We start from the raw sequence: 24,214 nt of genomic DNA, 5'->3' as shown, positions 1-24,214 counted from the left end.
TTTTGTTTTCTCTTTTTGCCTTTAGAGGACAGACTTTGAAATGGATTAACGAGAACTGACTCGATGTGACTTCCAGGTTGGCTTTGACATGACTTTACTGCTTTTGATGTGGCTTCAACACACACTCACACACACACACACACACACACACACACACTCACACTCACAGCTCTCATCCATGTCCCTGCATCTGTCCTTGTGTCAGTGATACTGTAGTGAGCCTGCAGCCTGGAGGCTCAGCCACTATTCCTGTCGGTCGGTCCAGACTCTGTGACCCTCTTCCCTCCTTCTGTTTCTCCTCCTGATCCTTTTGTCCTTCTCAGACGCTCTTTCTTTCTCTCTCTGTCACTGTCTGCTACGTCTTTGTTTTTTTCGTCTTTCTATCAGCCTTTGTTGCGTCTTTGTCTTCATATCTTCAGTTTTTCCGTCCCTCATGCAGACATTTGCGGCTGGCAGAACAGCAAAGTACAAGTTAAAGCACCCAAGCATCTCTGAGTTTTATTTCAATTTCATTTTCTTATTTAATTTGCACTCTGGTTTTTCTTTCTAGAAACTGACAAAAGCGTTCAACAATACAACGTAAATGTTCTTGTTTTTTCTTGCATACGACAAGTTTTCTTTCTGTTTTTCTACCTTTTGTAAAGTACTTTTTTTTTTTTACATTTTTACCTGATGCAAACTTTTCGTCCTTCTTTCTTTTTCATTTAATTCTTTTTCCCAATTCTATTTTTTTTTTTTTTTTGTCTTATTTTGCTGTGACCAGCAGCTCTATAGGTCACTCTGTCAGTTGATCAGTCAATTGGTTGGTCGATCAGCTGGTCAGCCTACAAAAAATATCCCACACTTTGGTGGTCACAGTTTGTAAAAAAAAATGTAAAAAAATAAATGAATAAATAAATAAATCAAATATTTTTTTTAATTGTGATAAAATTCACAAAATACTGTGATAAAAAATCCTTAAAAAATTGTAAAATAATGTAAAAATTCTGGTACTTACTTTCAAATAAATAACAAAAAATGCAGATAATATCCAGTAAATAACTGCATTCAAATATATAAATACATATGTATGTACATACAGTGTTTTTACAATTTTTTATACATGTTTGTTACATTAAATTCAAAGTTTTACTATAAGAAAACAGAAAGTTGCCTTCATTTTACATTCACCAATATGTGTATTTTTCATATACATATAATTCACTGTAATTTAACAATCAAGACCATTAAGCAATTGAAAAATACTGTAAAAATCTATAACTATTTTAAATAATGCACTCAATGCTGAATAAACCTGTAAAATAATACAGTCATTTTTAGAAAAATATTATTTTTTTACAGTGTGCATGCCTGTATGAACATTTCTTTCTTTGTTCCTTCCACTTCTTTTACTGTAGTTTTCTTTGCTTTTATGCGGACATTTCTGCCCAAAATGCACCACAAAGTGTGTCAGACATTAGAATTGTTCCAACTGTTTTGTTCCACTGTGTGCTATAATTGTCTGGCTGCAGTGATGAGACTGTTTGTCTCTTTTTTTTGCTGATATTCTGGAGGAAGTCTGTAACGGTGTGCAGTATCAGCTGCAGGTACACGGTGTCTTTCTTTGTTTCTTCCCTCTCCATGATTGACTGCCCCCATCAGGCAGGTTGGGGAACTAATCAACGGCCATACGAGGTGTGTGAGTGTGTGTGAGTGTGTGTGAGTGTGTGTGTGTGTGAGTCTGGGACAAGTCTGGGAGACAAAAAAAAAAAAAAAAGCAAAGAGTGAGGATGATAAGGAAGAGAGCAAGAGGCAAGAGGGAGAGAGTTGGGATAAAGGTGTGTGATAGAATTGGAAGATCAAAGCCTTCTGTCACAGCGTGACTGAGCCCAGGGGCGTTATGGGTAAGACGGGGCACACTCACACTCCTGCGGACACACACACACTCACACTCTCCGCTGGTATTTGACTCTGAGTGTGATTGATACTGGGCTAGATTTGGAGAATCACTGTCATTCGTCTCTCCGCAGATCAAACAGCCACATAATCTCCCATAAAGGAAAGAGAGATGGAGGGAATAAAAAAAGGGACAGAGGAGGAGAGCTTGAGGAAAGGGAGGGGGTGGAAAAAGAGAGAAAGAGAGAGAGAGAGAGGTGACAAAGCCTTCTCCTCTGTGAAGTGTTTTCTTGTTTTCCATAAAAGAAGACCCGCCACCTTAAAAACACATCCATCATTCAGCTCCATTAAACAGCTTCTCAGGCACATCACAGAGATAACCAGTATCTGAAAAGACAAGTGTAAATGCAGGCATTTAGACCCCATTTACACCTGGCATAAACATGCAATCTGTATCTCCCCATCGTATCTCCGAAGGGAAGGAAAAAAATGCAAATAAATGCAATTTTGCAAATGCATGCAAAACCAAAATGCCTCTGCATCGACTGTGATCAACGTCTGTACAGTTTGGGCACATTATTAGGAAAAAATGCACCCGGCAAGTTGAAAGGACACGTGCAGAATCACTCCCTCTGACCTGAGATGCACCAGTCAGAATGAATATGTATTTAGATCCAAGCAGGAGGATCATTATGAGAGCATTATTGATCGCAGGTGTAAATGTAAAGGCATGCGATCAGATACGTGCTAATAACATGTTACACGGGATCTTAGACATGCATTGGAATAACCTTGTGAGGGTTTTTTTTTTTTTTCGCACAGGGAGATTTCCCATCATCCACCTCAGTGACCCGAGCTTCGATTAGCAGTAAATACATCCATCTTTCACAGCTGCATCGGTAATCTTTACTCCACGGGTGTGTAAAGAGGAAATAATGAGACCTGACACAGAATAGAGGTGTTGAGGTATTGATGATAACCGTGATATTTAAAAAATGACATATTGATATCGTGTTAATAATGCACATATAATGATGTTGTGCGAATAATGCAGCACCTCTTAAATCATTTATTTCTGCTCTTGTTTTGTCTCAATCCCCCCGAACATCTGTTTTAAAGTGTATTTGTCCCTTTTTTTTACTATTTTATACAGTTATGGTTAAAGACTCTCTCTACCTCGTTATATTTAATCTCGAGTGTAATTTATTTGTTTAAAAAAGAGACAAAACGTCCAATTAACACAGTTAAAGATTAATATGACTGACTGTTATATATACAGGATGTTTTATCTCAAACGTTCAGTCAATATCACAATAATCATGTAGTAAAAATATGCAGCTTTTGTATGATTACATACATACTTGTCTTTCCTACGTAGTGAGGACCAGGACATGATTGTAACCAACACTGTGAGGACATTTTTTGCGAAGTGAGGACATTTCATCCAGTCTTCAGCTGGGGACACACTGCACAACTTTCACAGTCTTTTGTCTCCGTCCAACCAAACATCTGTTTTAAAATGTAATTGTCCCTTTTTTTACTCTTTTATACAGTTATGGGTACAGATTCTATCTACCTCCTTATATTTAATCTCGAGTGTAATTTATTTGTTTAAAAAAGAGACAAAACGTCCAATTAACACAGTTAAAGATTAATATGACTGACTGTGATATATACAGGATGTTTTATCTCAAACTTTTGGTCAATATCACAATAATCATGTCGTAAAAATCTGGAGCTTTTGTATGATTTCCTGCAAGAACACATTGTTAGTGCTGGAAAACAGTTAATTTTAGGCACTAAATCCGCTATCATAAGGTTAGGAAATAAAGAATGGAGTCATGCTTCAATATGTTAACAGACAGAGCCATCTCTCTGCACTCTGCAATCACATACTTGTCTTTCCTACGTAGTGAGGACCAGGACATGATTGTAACCGACACTGTGAGGACATTTTTGCGAAGTGAGGACATTTCGTCCAATCTTCAGCTGAGGACACACTGTGCAACTTTCACATTCTTTTGTCTCCGTGCAACCAAATATCTGATTTTAAGTATTATTGTTATTTTGGTACGCTTTTATACAGTTATGGTTGCAGACTTTCTCTCTACCTCCCTACACCTAATCTGGAGTGTAATTTATTTGCTTAAAAAAAGAGACAAACCGTTCAATGAACACAGTTAAAGATTCATTTGACTGACTGAGATATATAAATGGTGTTTTTATCTCAAACTTTCAGTCAATATCGCAATAATCATGTAGTAAAAACCTGCAGCTTTTGTATGATTTCCTACAAGAGCTTTTGCAGGGCAATTAGTATGATATCCAGCAAAATGTGACGTGTGATGAATGCTGTTTTAAACACATTATTAGTGGTGTAAAACAGTTAATTTTAGGCACTAACATTAAGAATTAAAGAACAGGGTTATGCTTCAATATGTACGCTGTGTTCTCATACTTGTCTTTGCTACATAGTGAGGACCAGGACATGATTGTAACCTACACAGTGAGGACATTTTTGCGAAGTGAGGACATTTCGTCCAATCTTCAGTTGGGGACACACCTCATGACTGGTTTTATCAGATTTAAGACTGGGGATCACACTCTTTATTGCCACTGATGATCACAGACTACATGATCCGTCAAACTGACTAAAGCAAGAACTTCCTGCAAGAACTTTAGCAGTGCAATGAGTATGATATCCTGCAAAATGTGGCAATGTGATAAATGCTGTTTAAAACACATTGTTAGTGCTGTAAATCAGTAAAGTTTAGGCACTAAAACCACTATCCTAAGGTTAGGAAATAAAGAACAGGGTGAGGCTAATTCTAAAGCTAATCAAAGCTTTTTTAGCAGTCTTGTTTCTGAAAAAACTGCATAATTGTAGCAGTTTTGACATGTATGGCATTTAGTCCTGTTGTTTGTGTCATTTATCTCAACCCTTGTCTATGCAACCACTCAATATGTGAATGCAGTAAGTGAGCGTCATGTACAAATGTGTTTTTTATCGGCTGGCTAGTTATTAGCTTCATAGCTAAGCTTGTTTTAGCACAAGGTATTCAGAAGCTACTGCTGCTAAATTGCTGTTTTTCTGCTTCTCCTGCTCTCTTCTTCTGATTTTCTCACTTCCTGTGTTTGATATTTCTCTTACAATCTTGTTCAATGCTACATTCCAAATCACACACATTGTGCTGCATATACAGACAACATACTCTTGCATACAATGAAGACATACGGCTCCATCACAGCATTTCACCCTGAACTTTGCTTCATTATTCTACCTCTTTTATACTCTCTCTTATACTCCTATAGTTTCCATTGATAATTCTGCAGCTATAGGCTTGCTCCAAACACAGTGACAGTAAACATATCTTGTGTCTTTGACCCTCTTGCTCATATAACTGTTGTGGATGTGATGTATCTTCGGCTGTGCAGAGGATTGTGGGTCAGCAAAGCCAGAAAAAGCGTTCTGGCTTGCATACTGCAAAATGTGATGAAATGCATTTGATATAGTATGTATTTAGACTTAGTGAATCTCTTTCTGGCATGCTAAATATTTGTTTTTATGGGTATTGGAAGGCCCAATTTGTTCATTTTCCTCTTGTGTTCTTGTGCAGTTTTTAACAAACTGGTGCCAGAAAAACCGAAGCTGGTGCAATTAGATTATAAATCCTGCGACCTGAGATGCCTTTTAAATGTTTGAACCATGTCTGGATCTATTCTGTATAAGAGGCACCTGAAATATTGAGTGTAAGTGTGAATAACGTCTGATTGTGTTCAGCTTTTGATATATTTTGTCCCTCTCTTCTGTCTCTACAGATGCACCACCCAATTCAGATGAAACCTGCAGACAGTGAGAAATCTAATGGTGAGTGGCCACACACACACACAACCACACACACACACATACACACACTCACACATAACGACAGACACATCAATATCACACACACATGCATCAATAGCCTTTTTGAATTTGCTTGGTAATAGCTATCTCAGTCATGTGTTTGCTCGCTGCTTGACTGGCAGACGCGACGAGGGACTGGAGGGGGGGGAAGAGATTGAGCGAGAGACATAGCGAGGGATGAAGAAATGGAAAGAGAGCGAGAGAGAAGGGGGGAAATGCTGATATATATAAATATATTCTTATACGTGTGATGAATTATTAAGGTGCTTCAGAAGGAGGTCAGTGAAAGTTGAATCGTTTTGGCCTCGTGGTGAACCAGCCCGTCTCCCCTGTGGCTGCTCGCTCATACAAACATGCTGCGGCACCCTCCTCTCGCTGCACACACACACACACACACACACACACACACACACACACACACGCACACACACACACACACACACATAATCGCTTTTATGCATATATCTCACACAAGCACTGTCACACACCCCGTCCTCAGATCACCCCATTTCCAAACTACATATTGCAGATCCAGTTCTGAATTGATTTCCTATAGCGAGCCTCCGTTCCCTCTCATTCTAACGAGGAAGCAGTTGGACCGTATACACCAGAGGAAGTACCGGGGTCTTCAAAGGACACGGCTGCTTTTATCCTATAGTTTTCTTATACGTTGTTTCCGGACCCGAGGGACTTTCTCACAGTTCTGAGATTATACTTCTGAGGTTCATTTGTTTATAAATATGTATATAGACAGAACCCTCTGTCTGTACTCACATACTTGTCCTTCCTACAAAGTGGGGACCAGGACACGATTGTAGCCAACTCATTGAGGACACTTTTGCAAAGTGAGGACATTTTGTCCAATCTTCAACTTGGGACACATGACACAACTTTCACAGTTGTGTCATGCACAGTTGTGTTTTCACACTTTCACTTTACAGATTTTGAAAAGACTTGGAGAACACACTACATGATGGTTTCAGCAAATCTTTGTATGATGACTGAAAGAATGAAATACTATTATCTGTTAAACCAACGAAAGCAAGTGAAAGCATCAAACTCTCACACTTTTCCAGCAGCATCACGGGTGGCCGCCTTCCAGACTCGCTCCTTGTCGTCTTTTGGAGCAATCTGGAACCAGAATTTCCTTTGGGGTTAATAAAGTTCTATCTTATCTTATCTTATCTTATCTTATGATATATTTTCTTATTTTATCTTATCTTATCTTGCAAGGGTGACAGTTTAAAGGGTAAACAAACAGACCAGTTGGTGGCGGTTATTCACCATTTTTTTGTTTGCCACCCGCCAATAAAACTCTAAGAATAACAAGAAAAAGAGGAAAAATCAAACAAACATGGACGACATTTGGATCGCTGCTGTTGTCTGAGCAGCTTTCTAAAGACAAAATCTAAAAATGCACAAAATTACTTAATTAATGTTGGTCTGCTGTTCTTGCACTGAAAAAAAAAAAGAAATCACAGTAAGTGATTATTTTTTATTTGCTTCAAACCTTTTGTATTCCTTTTTTTACTGTTCTACATGCATTTGAGCATGAAATATGTTAAGTTACTGCACTGTAAACAAATAGACACAAAATAAACAAATGGACACAAAATGACCAAAAAAGACACAAAATGACAAAAAGACTCAAAATGACCAAAAAACAAACAAACACAAAATGAACAAATAGACACAAAATGACCAGAAAAGACACAAAATGAACAAAAAAAGACACAAAATGAACAAAATAGACACAAAATGAACAAAAAAGACAAAAACACGCAAAAAAATCATACATTTGAGCATAAAATATGTTAAGTTACTGCACTGTAAACATATTTAAAATTGCAGTTTCATCATATCTGGTTAAGTGCATGCTCCTTTATGTGGCCCTGTGGTAGTGAACATGAAAAACTGTGGCCCCCTGCAGCATTTAAGTTGCCCATCCCTGCTGTAAGTCTTTAAAAAACAGCTCACAAATACTGTTTAGAGTTCTGTCGTTGCATTGTTTTTAGCAGATGTTACTGAGGCGTCTTCCTCCTCTGTAAAGTGAAACAGAATGCATAAGCAGGAGGCATAATTTCAGGAGTGATTTGGTTTGATTGCTCTGAAGTGGGCATGACCTTTCAATCATGGAGTCTCCGGAGAACCACAGGGAACTGAAGCGGTAACCCTCCCACTCCGCTCTCACCTGCATTAAAATCACAAGATGTAGAAATGAATAACTCCTGGAGATATAAACACGGTTTTTCTCCTATCCTTGACCCTTGACCCTCCTGCTACCTACATACTGTAGCACAAACCCACGAGATAAAAAAGGTCAAGTGGTTTTATATGTGAGGCTTCATGCTTGATTGGATAAAATGATATATATCCACCTTCAAGTGCAGCATGAGTCAGGAGATGTGTTTTAATGTTCTGCAGGAGAGTGGAAGGAGGGGAATTATGACATTTAAATCCCTTTTTTTTAATAAATTTATTTTAACCTCCTGTGATCCTGCATCCTCATATGTGGACATTTCATTTTAGGTTTTCTGGACCTTATAGTTAATTCTGCTCAACTACACTGTACAAAAAGATAAATAATAGCTACTCAATAAAATTGAGGCAACAGATTGCACGCAATATTATTAATTAAATCTAACTACGTTACAAGTTGAGTTAGTAACAACTTAACAGGAAGTGTGGGGGTTTTTTTTGTAATTTTTTGTGTTTTTTAATTATTTTTTGTGTGTTTATGTGTATATTTTGTGTTTTTGTGTTTTCTTAATTTTTGTGTTTTTGTGTTTTTTTTAAATGTTTTTTTATGTGGGTTTTTTGTAATTTCAGTGTGGTTTTTTTGTGGTTTTTTAAAATGTTTTTTAATTCTTTTTGTCTGTTTTTATTTGTATATTTTGTGTTTTCTTAATTTTTGTGTTTTGTTTGTTTTTTTTATTGTTTTTTATGTGGGGTTTTTTTGTGTGTGTGTGTGTGTGTGTGTTTTTGTGTGTTTTTTTGTTTTTTGTGTTTTTTTTTTATGTTTTTTAGTGCCTGTCAATTAAAAACGGACCTATTCTATCGTGTTGGATTAATTCAAAATTCTCTTGATTTAGAATTACATACACATAAAGATTATATTTAATGTGATCAAAATAAGTAGATTCTATCTCAAACATTTTTATATTAAAGTTACTCAAACAACTGCCACAAAATAAAGGACGCATTCATATTTAATACATTTTATCAAATATATTAAGTAAAATGAAATGACTAAAGAATAATTTTTTACAGTGTATAACATATTGTCCTCAATAGTACACACTCTAGAAAAAGCACAATACATCAATCAGTGTAAAAATCAGATGGCAGTATCAACAGTTTATCCCCAGAAAAAAAGTGGACCAAGTACAAAATCTGATCATATTTATGGTGAAAACTTGTTTATTTGTGCTTAATAATGTTTGTAGTTTGATATTCTGTGCAAGTTTTACTGTTTTTAGCATTAGCAAAAAGCTACGACAATGCTAATCAGGAAGTATTCATTTGAGAACACATAGACTTTAACCATCGTTTTTCCAAAAGAGAGGGTGTAAATGTAAGGAAATAAAAAGTTTTAAATACTGGTGAAATGATTGTGTTATACAGTAAAAATTAACCCATTATTTTTTTCAAAAAACTAAACTTCCTGTTTAAAGACAATACTTAGTATTTGTATTTATCAGGTCCTGCAAATCCAAATAAATATCTAGGAGAAACTAACAATACATGCCAAATAAAAGCTTGGCTCTCAGGAGGTTAATATACCAAAAAAAAACAGTTAATGCTTTAAAAGTTTCTCTAAAGACGTTTTTTTACAAGTGCTGTATTTTGTTGCTCCTATTATTGCGATCGGTTTTTAATTGGTTTCATTTTTGATGCAGCAGTAACACTCTGTCAGGTCCATTATGCTCAGTGATATTTAGTCGAGGTACATTTGGAAAATAAAAAAAAGACAATGTTGTTGGAGTTGCAGAGGGAAAATGGTGTTTCTGAACCAAATTGGATTTAGTTTCTCTTTTAAATTTCTGCTTGATGACTCAGTTTCGAGGGTCGATTCGCCCCAAAACTGTAAAAACATGGAATGTAATTTCCTCTGTTGCCTCCGCAGAGTTTATATTTTCGGTTTTATTCACTGTTGTGATTATGAAAAGACTGGCCTCTGGACAATTTATGTCTTTGAAGCTGACCCCTCTTTTGTCTGTTTTCTGTGGAAACTAAACTAACCAAATCAACTTAAAGGTTCAGGGTCCCCTTGACCTGCAGGGCCCACTTGGTAATTCATTCATGGAATGATGTTTAAAGATGATGGCTGCTTCTGTGGCCACTCAAATGGTTCGAAGATAAATTGGATTTTGTTTGCCTAAAAATGTAATAAAGTACATTTGAAAAGCACAACAGGAACATGTTTCCCCTGAGCTGAAACCTCACAACTCACAGCTTCTTTTTATTTTAAATTCTGCAGATTATTCAGGGTGGCAGAGCTTAAGAAATCTCTGCAGCACATAAAATCTCAAAATAATGAGACGCTTTCTTTAATAATGGCTTCATATATCAAAAAAATTTGCAAGTATCGAAAAATAATGACATCATTCTGTCAAATATCTGAAAATAATGATGTCTTAAAACTCAAATTGATGAGAAACTTTCAAAATAATGGCTTTGTATCTCAAATAAAAGCCTTAGTATCTGGAACAAATTACTTAAAATCGCAAAATAGTGAATAAGTATCTCAAAATAATGACTTAGTATGTGAAAATAATGATAAAATATGTCAAATTGATGATAAAATTTCAAAATAATGGCTTTGTACCACAAAAAAAATGACCTAGTGTTTCAAAATAATGCGATAATGTCTCAAATATCTGGAAATAATGATAAGATATCTCAAATTTGATGAGAACCTTTCAAAATAATGGCTTTGTACCTAAAAAAATAAGGCCATAGTATCTGGAAGGAATGAGTTAAAATCGCAAAATAATTAAATACTTTCTTAAAATGATGGATTAGGATCTCATATTAATACTTTACTATCTAGAAATATTGACTTAGTGCCTGGAAATAATGATACAATATTTCAAATTGTTGACAAACATCAAAATAATGTCATTGTATCTCATAAAAAGGACCTAGTATCTTGAAATAAGGACTAAAAATGTAAAAAATAATGAGGTTCTTTCTCAAATAATGACTTAGTGCCTTGATATAATGGCAAAATACCTCAAATTCAGAGATTAATTGAAATTTTGTTGACCTAAAAATGTAATACAGTATATTTGAAAAGCACAACATGCATCATATTTCTCCCAGAGCTGAAACCTCACAGCTTCTTTTTCTTTTATTTTGAATTTGTTGCCAGAGATGTCTGCAGATTATTCAGGGTTGCAGAGCTCAAGGAATCTCTGCAGCACATATCTGAAATTTTATTTTGGCAAATAGAACAGAAATTATTTGCATGGTTAAGTGAGAAAATGTGTGTTTGTGCAATTTGGGTGAAGTGACCCTTAAAGATGAGTAATCGAGCAGAATATGAAATGGATATTTTAAAAAAAGAGGAGAAAAAAAGCATGATTGGATGAAGTGACCATTAAAATCGGGGTACAGGATTTTTAAAGGTGTTTTTCTGACACCTACAAGAACCCTGTCAGTGTGTGTGTGTGTGTGTGTGTGTGTGTGTGTAACCCTATATAATATATAATATCATGAAATAATCAATAAAAATCTCAAAATATAAACTTATTTATAGAAATAATGTTGTGTCTGGAAATAATGACAAAATATCTCAAATGAATGAGAAACCTTTTCAAAATAATGGCTTTGTATTGCAAGAAAAGACCAAGTATCTCGAAATAATGAATTAAAATCTCAAAATTATGGGAACTTTCTGAAAATAAAGACTTCTGTCTGATAAAAATGTATTAACTTACAAGCTTGAAATACTGACCTAGGGTTTTGTAATAATGACAAAATATTACAAATTACTGAGAATTTTTTTTTAAATATAGGCTTCATTTTTCAAAATAAAAGGCTTAGTATCTGGAAATAATGACTTAAATTCACTAAATAATGACTTGATATCTAAGAGAAATTAGATACTTTCTCAAAATATTGACTTAGTCTGTATATAATGAATAAATATCCGAAGTTAATGAGATACTTTTTTTCAAAATAATGGCATTGTATCTAGAACAGGGGTCTCAAACTCCAATTGCCTGGGGGCCGCTGGAGGCAGTATCAAAATGACCAAAAAAAAAGACACAAAATGACAGAAAAAAACTAAATTACTCAAAAAAGACACACTTTTTTTTTTTTAAAAAGTCACAAAATCCCTAAAAAGAAAAGACACAAAATTACAAAAAAAGACACAAAATGACCAGAAAATACACAGAATCACCAAAAAAGAAACAAATTTATTGTAAAAAAGGCACAAAATTACCCAAAAAGACACAAAATGACAGAAAAAATAACAAAATTACTTAATAAAGAAACACAATGACCAAAAAAAGAAACAAAATTGAACAAAATTTCAAATAATGGCTTAATTTTTCAAAATAAAAGACTGACTTAAATTCACTAAATAATGACTTGGTATCTAAGAGAAGTGAGATACTTTCTAAAAATATTGACTTAGTCTGTATATAATAAATAAATATCTAAAATTAATGAGAAACTTTTTTCAAAATAATGGCGTTGTGTCTAGAAGAAATGACTTGATATCTCAAAATAACATAAAATCTAAAAGAAATTATGTAATATGTCAAAAATAACATCAATAATAATGACTTGAAAATGTTTTTCATCATATTTGAGACTGTGACTCTTTATTCTGAGACACAAATTCATTATGTCTCAATATTAATTCATTAATTTGAGGTTTTCCTGACACCTACGAGAGCCCTGTCAGTGTGTGTGTGTGTGTGTGTGTGTGTTTGCCATAACTTTACATCACCGAGGAGTGAGACGATGGAGGAGCATCATAAGCCACCTGCTAAATCACTGTCCACCGCGGGAGAATACAATAAAACGACAGTATCCAAGCAAGGCAGGGGAGAAATCCTTCTGAAAGCCATCATCCGCTCCGCTGAAATATGGCGAAATACGACTTTATAAGACATAACCGTCGGGGTAACGATGGCGGAACTTAATAAAGCAGCCACTCCTCACAGCCAGAACGGTGAAATATGGAGCAGGCCATACGTAACGTATCCATCCACTTAATGGTAATGACCTTTAATAAACCCAGCGTTAGAGTCGCTGTAACAGTGACGAATGGCTGCTCACTGCTTTATTAGTTTAGTGAGCGGAGAGACGGAGAGACGGAGAGATGGACGCTATCACACAGAGATAACATTATCTGGGATGTTTTTTGGGGTTTTCTGGGAGTCTCTTTTTTTTTATTTATTTTTTTATGGATACCTTTTCAAAGAGAAGTTGATATTTATTTTTTCTTAATGTCAGCAGATCTTTTTTTTATATATATATTATATTTTATTGGTGAAATGACGTAGCAAACAAGGTGACATGAGGGACTAATACAGTACAGCATGTGCAGCACAAGTAAAGAAATATCTTCAATTAATGAGAAAACTTTTCAAAATAATGGCTTTTTATCACAAGAAAAGACTTAGTATCTCAAAATAATGATTCTGTCTGGAAATGTGGACTTAGTGTCTGGAAATTATCATCTCAAATGAATGAGGGACTCAATATAATGGCTTCATATCTAAAAAAATTTTTAAAAAATGACCTAGTATCTCAAATAAGTTGATAATTTCTCAAAATATCTGGAAATAATGACTGAATATAATGATAAAATAGCTTAAATTGATGAGAAACTTAAAAAAAAAAAAAAAAAGGCTTTGTATCTAAAAAATATTGACTGACTCAAACTATAGACTTCATGTCCGATAAGAATATAAAAAAATATCTCAAATTATTGAGCAACTTGATTTAAGATCTGGAAATACTGACTTAGTGTCTGATAATAATGATAAAATATCTTAAAATATCGAAATAATGAGACAATTTCTCAGAATACTGATTAAGTATTTAGAACTAATATTGTGAGACTTTGTATCTCAAAATATATACTCAATATCTGATAATAATGACAAAACTATGGCAAAATATCTCAAATAATAGAGAAACCTTTTCAAAATAATGGCTTCATATCTCAAAATATTAACTTAAAATCTTAAAATAATGAGATACTTTCTCATTAATAATGACTTGAAAACGTTTCTCAGCATTTTTGAGACTTTCTGAGTTCTGAGATAGAAAGTCATTATGTCTCAATATTAATTCATTTCTTTGAGAAACCTAAATACAAAATATCTCAAATTAATGAGACTTATCAGTATCTGGAAATTATGTCTTAAATTCACAAAATAATGACTTGTTATCTAAGAGAAATGATACATTTTATCTTAAAATATTGACTTAGTTTGGGAATTTTATTACAAAATAATGGCTTTGTATCTAAAATAAATTACCTTAAAATGACTTAAAATCTAAACAAAATGATGTAATATGACAAAAAATAATGTCAATAATAATGACTTCTCATTATGTTTGAGACTCTGACTCTTTATTCTGAGATACAAAGTCATTATGTCATAATATTAATTCATTACTTTGAAAAACCTAACAATAAAAGCATTATCGGTGAACGTTCAGCAGTGTTTTCTCTCCTCACTAAACTTTTTTGTGGCTCTTCTTAATGTGTTGAAACTCAGCATGAAGCCAATTCTGCTCCAGTTTATCCCAGAATGCAAAGCTGACTCCAGATCATCCCAGAGCAGAGCGGCTTTATGAGTCTTATCGCCCGCCCGCCTGCTGCCTCGTCCGAAAACACAGAAACAGTCAATTGTAACGATATCTCCTCTCTTTCTTTTCTATCGACACAGAGTAAATTAATTACATTGCTGTTAGACTTGTGGTAATCTTCCTCTGGAGTGATGCACACACACACACACACACACACACACGCTGTGTACAAAGGAGTTAAAGCTTTTTGAAACAACACTTATCTTGGCAGCGTATCCCGACGGTTTGTTTTTTAAACACACAAACAATTCAAACAGCAAAATAAACAAGTGCGCTATTGATTTCCCAGAGTGCAACAGACCGCTTATCTCTTTCGCCTCGCGGTAAGAGCTGACAGTTTCCTCATTAAAAATGAATTGGATTAGCATTACATTGAATGTGGTGGGAACACATAAACACACACACACACACACACACATATTGTTTCTGCAAGCGATGAGGATTTCGCTCTCAGCCTAATTCACACTTAACCTCACACACACACACACACACACACATGCATTTAAAACGGTGCAGACAGTTTCTCAGCGTTACCTGCAGCCGGCTCACATTCCTGGAGATTGCACCGGAGAAGGAGGGATTGTGTCAGCGCAGGAGAAGGAGAGGAGGAACCCAGGAGGGAGGACAGGGGGAGGAAGAGGGTGAGAGAGGACAAGCTGGAGAGTCTCAGCAAGCCGTCGGTGTTGAAGTGATAATGAGACATTGATCAGAGGCAGCAGATGGCATGATGAAATACATGAACTCTGTCTGTCTTCGTCTTCTCTCTCACACTGTCTGCCGTTTGCTCTCTCTTCCTCTTTTTCTTCCTTCCACTGTTTTTTGATTGCTGTTTTGTTCTGTCTCGCTCTATTTTCCCACATTTTGTTGGAGTTTTCTGTCTCTATTTTAACTTTTTCCTGTTTTTTTTTCTTTTTCATCTTTTGTTCGCTTTGTTCTTCTCACCAAACTAAATTTTTTAGGATTCCAGTGCAGCGTGAAAGGAAATAGGTCCCTTTTATTTGTATCTGTACAGTAAATATGAAGCTGATTAGCATAGCTTAGCATAAAGACTGGAAACAAAGGGAAACAGTTAGCATTTCTTTGTGCAAACCCCAACAAGCCATTTCAGGGCATTTTTTGCATTTTTTTTTGCATTTTACTCATTGTGGACTTGTGTTTCAATGCAATACATATGATCTATATGAATCTATAAGTCCCGCAGCTCTATGGAATCAGAACAAGCATGGCTAGAAGTGGGAACAAGAATGACAGTTATAATGACAAAAATCATAAAAACAAGAAAAAACACAAGTTTAATTTTTTTGTTTGCTCTCTCTTCCTCTTTTCTTCCTCTCACTGTTTTTTGATTGCTGTTTTATTCTGTCTCGTTCTATTTTCCCACATTTTGTTGGAGTTTTCTCTCTCTATTTTAACTTTTTCCTGTTTTTTTTTTTCTTTTTCATCTTTTGTTCGCTTTGTTCTTCTCACCAAACTAAATTTTTAAGATTCCAGTGCAGCGGGAAAGCTTGTCCTCTGGTTTCCTCCACTAAAACACAATTAATTAATACACAGGGAAGGAAATAGGTCCTTTTATTTGTATCTGTACAGTAAATATGAAGCTGTTTAGCGTAGCTTAGCATAAAGACTGGAAACAAAGGGAAACAGTTAGCATTTCTTTGTGCAAACCCCCATGCAAACAAGCCATTTCAGGGCATATTTGCTCTTTTTTTTACATTTTACTCACTGTGTCCTTGTAATTCACCGCAATATATAAAATCTATATGAATCTATAAAATCTATATGAATGTATAAGTCCTGCAGCTCTATGGAATCAGAACAATCATGGCTAGAAGTGGGAACAAAAATGACAGTTATAATGACAAAAATCATAAAAACAAGAAAAAACGCAAGTTTAATTTTTTTGTTTGCTCTCTCTTCCTCTTTTTCTTCCTTCCACTGTTTTTTGATTGCTGTTGTCTCTCTCTATTTTAACTTTTTCCTGTCTTTTTTTTCTTTTTCATCTTTTGTTCGCTTTGTTCTTCTCACCAAACTAAATGTTTTAGAAAGTTGATTCCACTGCAGCAGGAAAGCTTGTCCTCTGGTTTCCTCCACACAAAACACAAAGAATGGATGCACAGGAAAGGGAATAGGTCCCTTTTATTTGAATCTGTACAGTAAATATGAAGCTGATTAGTGTAGCTTAGCATAATGACTAGAAACAAAGGGAAACAGCTAGCATGGCTTTGTGTAAACCCCAACAAGCCATTTCAGGGCATTTTTGCTCTTTTTTTTACATTTTACTCATTGTGGACTTGTGTTTCAATGCAATATATATATAATCTATATAAATATAAGACCTGCAGCTCTATGGAATCAGAACAATCATGGCGAGAAGTGGGAACAACTTAAAACAAGAAAAAACAAGAAAAAACGCAAATGTAATTTCTCTGATAAATACTTTTGTTTACTCTCTTTTCCTCTTTTCTTCCTTCCACTGTATTTTAATTGCTGTTTTGTTCTGTCTCGTTCTATTTTACCACATTTTGTTGGAGTTTTCTGTCTCTATTTTAACTTTTTCCTGTCTCTTTTTCTTTTTCTTTTTCATCTTTTGTTCGCTTTGTTCTTCTCACCAAACTAAATTTTTTAGAAAGTTGATTCCAGTGCAATGGGAAGCTTGTCCTCTGGTGTCCTCCAGACAAAGCACAAATAATGGATGCACAGGAAATGGAATAGGTCCTCCTTATTTGCCTCTGTAAATATGAAGCTGATTAGCGTAGCTTAGCACAAAGACTGGAAACAAAGGGAAACAGCTAGCATGCCTTTGTGCAAACCCCAACAAGCCGGTTTTTGCTTTATTTACATTTCACTCAATGTGTCCTTGTAATTCACTACATTATGTAAAATCTATATAAATCTATAAGTCCTGCGGCTCTATGAAATCAGCACAATCATGGCTATAGTGGGAACAACTCAAACATGTCTCTTGTGCACAGTTGTAATGACAAAAATCATAAAAACAAGAAAAAACGCAAGTTTATTTTTTTGTTTTCTCTCTCTTCCCCTTTTCTTCCTTCCACTGTTTTTTGATTGCTGTTTTGTTCTGTCTCGTTCTATTTTCCCACATTTTGTTGGAGTTTTCTGTCTCTATTCTAACTTTTTCCTGTCTCTTTTTCTTTTTCATCTTTTGTTCGCTTTGTTCTTCTCACCAAACTAAATTTTTTAGGATTCCAGTGCAGCTGGAAAGCTTGTCCTCTGGTTTCCTCCACATAAAACACAAAGAATGAATGCACAGGAAAAGAGAATAGGTTGATTATATTTGGATGATTATACTGATTAGCTGATTGGCTACAAGTGGAAACAACTCAAAATGTATTTTGTGCAGAATAACACAGTTATAATGACAGAAATCAGAAGAACAAGAACACACAAGCTGTTTTCCACCTTTGCTGGAGTTTTATACCTCTGTTTTAACTTTTTCTGACTTTTTTTCCCCTTTTTCATCTTTTTTCACTTTGTTCTTACCAAAACTGATTATTATTGCTACATTTTTTGGAAACTGCAATGGGAAGCTTGTCCTCTGGTTTCTTCCACATAAAACACAAAGAATGAATGCACAGGAAAGGAAATAGGTCGCTTATATTTGCATCTGTACAGTAAATATGAAGCTGATTAGCATAGCTTAGCATAAAGACTGAAAACAAAGGGAAACAGCTACTTAAAAAACCTCAACAAGCAGTTTCAGGGCACTTGTATTTCACTGCAACATATAAAATCTATATACATCAATAAGTCCTGCAGCTATCTATGAAATCAGCACAATCATGGCTAGAAGTGGGAACAACTCAAACATGTCTTTGTGCAAAATGACACAGAATGACAAAAATCTGAAAAATAAGAAAAACACAAGTTGAATTTCTCTGATAAATTATTTTTTTAAAAATTGGAATAAAATGGAATTCATATTTACACCTTTTCACAAGTGTCGGGAATATCGGGGTAAAAATGTGTATCCACATATTGTACCACTGTATTGTAACTCTCCTGTCCTCTCCTCTTGGCTCTGTGTAAACAGCCTCTCCTGACCGCTCCCCTCAGATCTGTGTAAACAGATTTTCAGTGAATATTTGTCACGTGACTGTTTGTCTCAGCAGAATGATTTTGACAGAAATGTGCCAATTTTAAGCTTTGTTTTGGTCACTTTTTCCAACGAAAACTTTCATCACCTATGATCCGTTGAAGGACTGTTGTAAAGTTCAAATTTCAACAACAATGCCTGTTTTTACAGTTTTTTTCCATGATAAACTGTGAATTTTTGGCGATCTTTTAAAGAAAACAAATATTCTGTCTGTTGGGATGGTGGGGTTCAGACGGTTAAAGCTCGCTAATCAATATATTATATCATATCTGTTTGTTAAATACTGAACCCAAAATGCTAAGTTATTCTATTACTCTTGGCAAGAAAGCACATATGCAAATTTCCTGAACCATTCCTTTAAAAATGTACAGTTCAGAGAAAAAAATGCACAAAAGGAAAACAACAAGTGCAGCAGCCGCTTTGTATATTAAAGCTGTGAAAGTGCTATAAAGTCCTGTCTTATATTCACACTGTTTATGTTTCCTTCTTGTTGTTTCTGCAGCCGTGGAAGACAGGAAGTTGTTCATCGGCATGGTGTCGAAGAAGTGCAACGAGAACGACATCCGGGTCATGTTCTCTGCGTTCGGACAGATCGAGGAGTGCCGGATCCTCCGGGGGCCCGACGGACTGAGCAGAGGTGTGTGTCGCTCCGACTCACTTCCATCCACACGTAATGCTCCTCATGTGAATATTATTACCAGGACGGCCTCCAGCAGCCTCGCCGCTCCATGTTTCATTCTTGTGACGTGACTCAGACTCAAAGTACAGAAGATTTAACATTTCTGTCGGAGTGACGGAGGGAAAAGATCCTGTAAGTTATTATGATGAAGAACTGGCTTGAATTAATGATTAAGTATCTCATTGTGGCTTAGTGTCTCAAATAATAATGACAAAATATCTCAAATTACTGAGAAACCTTTTCAGAATAATGAGTTAGTGTTTTTAAAACATACTTTGTATCTGGAAATAATGGCAAAATATTAAGTAAATGAGAAACTTAAGATGAGAAATGAGAAATAATGACCTAGTATCTAAAAAATGTATTGTATCTGCAAATAATGACTTAAAAACTTAAAATAATGAGACGTTTTTTTTCAAAAATAATGACTTAGTATCTGGAAATAATGACAAAATATCTCAAATTACTGAGAAACCTTTTCAGAATAATGAGTTTAAATATTATAATATAATATATAATATAATTATAATATAATATTGAATAATAGTTCAAAATATTAAGTAAATCAGAAACTTAAGATGAGAAATATTTACCTAGTATCTAAAAAGTCTGCAAATAATGACTTTAAAACTTAAAATAATGAGACTTTTTTTTCAAAAATAATGACTTAGTATCTGGAAATATTGACAAAATATCTCAAATTTATGAGAAAAATTGTCAAAAGATGACCTTGTATTAAAATAAAAAGTTAGTATCTGGAAACAATGACTTAGTGTTTCAAAAAATGACTTTATATCTGTTAATAATTACCAAATATCTCAAAATAATGAGAAACTTTATCAAAATTAAGACTTTTTATCTGAAAATAATGACCTTAAATCTCAAAATAATGATTTAGTATATCAAAATAATGACTTAATACCTGAAATATTAACTTTATATGTCAAAATGATGAGAAATGTTCTCAATATAATGACCCACTATATCAAAATAATGACTTAGTGTTGGAAAAAAAAAACTTATTAACTGGAAATAATGACATAATATCTCAAATTCATTAGAAAATGTGAAAAAAATGACTTAAATCTCAAAATAATGATAATGTTCTTCCAAATAATGGCAAAATACCTCAAATAAATGACAAAAGTTGTCAATATAATGACTTAATATCTCAAAAATGACTTTAGTGTCTCACTTACAGCTCACTTACAGTGACTTAAAAAAGGTTTCTCATCATTAATTTATTTTGAAATGCAAAGCCGTTTTATTTCAATATGACTTCCAGGTTCTTTGTCTCATCACTCTGGCAGAACTGAGCTTCATATAAAACGATCCTGCAGGGAGTTTTAATTATATCACTGTGTCTGGAGCTGCTGGTTGAAGATGATTTCTGAGCCGATGGCTGCGTCTCAGAGTGAAAACAACTCTTAACATGAAAGATACTGATAAAAAACAGGATGGGCTCATTATAATAAGAGCTGTCAATGTCACAGAAAGACATTGTTTACAGTAAACTTTGGCGATTAGTGTTTTCCTGCAGCAGGAAACATGGAACTTCAGGAAACAGTGGCTTTAAACGTCCCCCATGCACCCAAAATGTCCTTTAAATGTTGTGATTAAAGCCTAAATTCTCGCCATAACTTGGCTGTAAAACATGCTAGACTTCTATGGGCTGAAATATGTGCCAGCAGAAACTGAATTTGAATGATTTATATTTGAATTTTAATTGCTTCGGCCAATCAGCACCTCTGTTTTCTTTTGTAACATTTGTTGCTACCCGGTTGCCATAGAGCCTTCTTGGCCAATCAGCACCTCCGTTTTTTTTTGTAACATTTGTTGCCACCCGGTTGTCATAGCGCCTTTTCGGCCAATCAGCACCTCCGTTTTCTTTTGTAACATTTGTTGCCACCCAGTTGCCACTCGCCACAAAACGAAGGAAAAAATTAGACTGGCTTGACCATGGATTGGCCGAAGAGGCGCTATGGCAACCGGGTAGCAACAAATGTTACAAAAGAAAACGGAAGTCCTGATTGGCTGAAGAGGCGCTCTGTGTATCTGAGCTCGATTGCTCTGCCTCAACGACCCAGATGTTTGTCGCAGAGAATTGAAATTGAATTTTGCGGAACTGAATTTGAATTGTGAGAACTGAAAGTTCAGTTCCAAACTAATAAATTCAATTTCAAATTATAATTCAGATTCAGTTTTTAAATGCAATGATTCAAATCGAACAATACAAATTCAAATTATGTGATTCAAATTCAGTTTTTTAATGCAATTATTCAAGTTAAGCAATTCAAATTTAGTTTCTGGTGGCACATATTTCAGCACATAGACTTAATGTTGCCGTACACGACTTGCATGTGCTGCAAGAGCACGACTTCCCTGTTCCAGCTGACAGCACAGACAACAAACGTGCACAAACACAGTTTTTCTGAATCAAAGTCAACCTTGAGCCATTCATGGTCACTGCGCAGTGAAGCCAGGCTCTATCGTCTTCTTCTTCTTCTTCTTCCTCGTTGCTGCCAGAAAGAGTTTGTCAGTGAGTGAAAATGCAGCCCAGAGGTGTGAGTAATTTAATGCTCCTGAACCAAAAGTGATAGTCAAATGGTTCACTGAAATCAAATCAAACATCAGTCCTTTTCTTGCTCCGCTGCGTCTACAGTTGTGTGGGAGAAGACTGTGTACATCGAGGCGAGAGGAGGAGGAGGAAAAAAGATGATGTCTCGTCTGAATTCTGCAAAAAGTGATGTCTCTACTGTAAGGAGACAAGCACAGAATAGACGAATATGATGACTGGTATTACTGACAGTGACAGCAGCATGTTTAGGTGGATTGACAGCGTATAAAATGTGGATATAAATGACAACGAGTTAAAGGTAAAGATCCAAGTTATCGTGTCAACAGGCCACTTCTCGATCAAATGCATCCATGGTTACTTGTCGAGTTAAGTCATGTTGTTTATCGAAGTCAGCCATGACTTCGATAAACAACTCAGATTAGTACGAAGGCTTTTACAGTAGCCGTGTTTCCATTAAAGTCAAAGTGAATTTTGAAGCAAAATGTAGAAATGTTGCATTAAAGAAAATGTGAATTAGGGTCGTTTTTCCATCAGCTGGTTCAGAGCAAATAAACAAAGCTGCAGTAACGTACTTTGGTCAGAAGATGGCAGTGTGATGTGTTGCTGTAGGCTAATCTGTCAATAACAGGAGAAGAAGAAGAATGATAACAATAACACAAAGAGGTTGCTGATCAGAGAGAAGTCTTCAGAAATTAGATTTAGCAACTTCTAATTGTTTTTTCAAGTCATGTTGGATCCGTAAGCAAACTACAAGCTTCCGTCTGTCCAATAGTACGCGTCATCGTCTTGCCGTCCCTCCCCGCTCTGTGATTGGATACCAAAAACAGGGCCAAGAATCGGCCATGGACACCATGCTGCCTTGCAGTTCGAAACGAAATCGAGCCTGCAAGGCATCATGGGTATACCCAGGCTAACTTATTTCACTATTTTAGGTTACTAAAATGATGAAACAACTCCTAGAAACCATTGGCAAAAGAATCGCTCATAGTAAGCAAAGTAAAAGTAGAAGATTGTACATTTCTTCGGACAGCTTAAATTCAAACGTGCATATTGTTGGGAGACACCACTGCAGTATTGGTGACATGTTCTTCTACTACTTCCTAGTTGCGTATATACAGATATCACAAAAAAATGTAATGTAGTAAGAAACAGCACTAACCAAGTAAAACCAGTAAGAATCCAAAGAACAGTTGGAGCCGACCTTTAAAAAACAGCTGAATCTTGAGTCCAGGTTCTACCAGTTTATCTGGACTTCTTCTTTACTGTATAAAGTTGCTAAAAATCCCTGCAGAATGACTGTGTGGTGCAGCTCAGTGTTGCCTGTAGCACGTCAGGACCAAAAACTGAAGTAAGAATGATGCATGAACCAAAAACAAACCAAACAAACCAAACATGTCCATGTTTTCTCAGACCTGAACAGTGAATTCCAACTTTTTTATTTCACTCTGTGTCTCAGTTTGTTGTATCAGATCCAGTTTTCAACCAGCTGCTTCTTGCACAATGCTCCAGATTTCCTTTCAGGTTTTGAGAGAGTCACGTTTAGAAGTAGATAGAAATGAACTGGAGCGCCACCTCGAGGCTGCTGTGGCCGCTGTGAATACATGCTTCTCCTTTTTTTCGCTCTATATATCTCTTTTCCCCCCCTTCTCTCTCTCTTTTATCTCCCCCTCTTGCTCTCTCAGCTTCAGCCCCAGATCCCTCACCTCCACCTCCACCCCTCACCCCCTCCTCTGACCTCCCAACCTGCATTCATATCCTTCACCTTCCCCGCTGTTCCAGTTTAGCCTCAGCGTAAGCCAGTCCTAAGCTCTTTGATACTTCCACAGTCTGGCTGAGGGCACTTTCAAACCGGCATCACGAGACATGTTGCTTCCTGTTGCATGTACAGTATACATCAGGTCGGTTATATTTTACGCAGCAGAATTTAAATTTCAAAGCCAAGGTATAGCAGACATTTTCCTCTCTTTAATTGGTTTGGAAAAAGACTAAACAAACATGAAAGATTGGTGTTTTTCCTCCCATTCTTGAGGTCAGATCCAAAGTCAAAGTAAGCAAGTAAACACATAACTCTGATATTATAATAATATATGATAAAAAAACGAAGTTATTCCATTAGGAATTGGTATAATATACACATTTATACTGGAGCCATTATAATCCCTGGGTTTTGGTACCAAACATTACTTTTTTCTTGGGATGCACCAATTTAATGGCCAATTT

The 24,214-nt window shown here is 35.5% G+C and overlaps 1 protein-coding gene across 27 annotated transcripts in view; it reads left to right on the top strand.

Moving 5' to 3' along the window:
• celf2 (cugbp, Elav-like family member 2) overlaps window positions 1–24,214 on the top strand; it is a 327,757-nt gene that overhangs the window by 239,868 nt on the left and 63,675 nt on the right. For 16 of the 27 annotated variants that reach the window (XM_059325582.1, XM_059325586.1, XM_059325584.1 and 13 more), the window contains 2 exons: window positions 5,695–5,743; window positions 19,240–19,407. In XM_059325582.1, coding sequence (XP_059181565.1) covers window positions 5,695–5,743; window positions 19,240–19,407 — 217 coding nt within the window. The remainder of the gene's footprint in view (window positions 1–5,694; window positions 5,744–19,239; window positions 19,408–24,214) is intronic. The other 11 variants (XM_059325588.1, XM_059325594.1, XM_059325595.1 and 8 more) reach the window with 1 other exon arrangement.

The sequence above is a fragment of the Centropristis striata genome, chromosome 22, assembly GCF_030273125.1.
Source record: "Centropristis striata isolate RG_2023a ecotype Rhode Island chromosome 22, C.striata_1.0, whole genome shotgun sequence".
NCBI classification, from domain to species: Eukaryota; Metazoa; Chordata; class Actinopteri; order Perciformes; family Serranidae; genus Centropristis; species Centropristis striata.
Note: the sequence above shows the minus strand (reverse complement) of the source record. Positions and strands in the feature narration are given on the sequence as shown.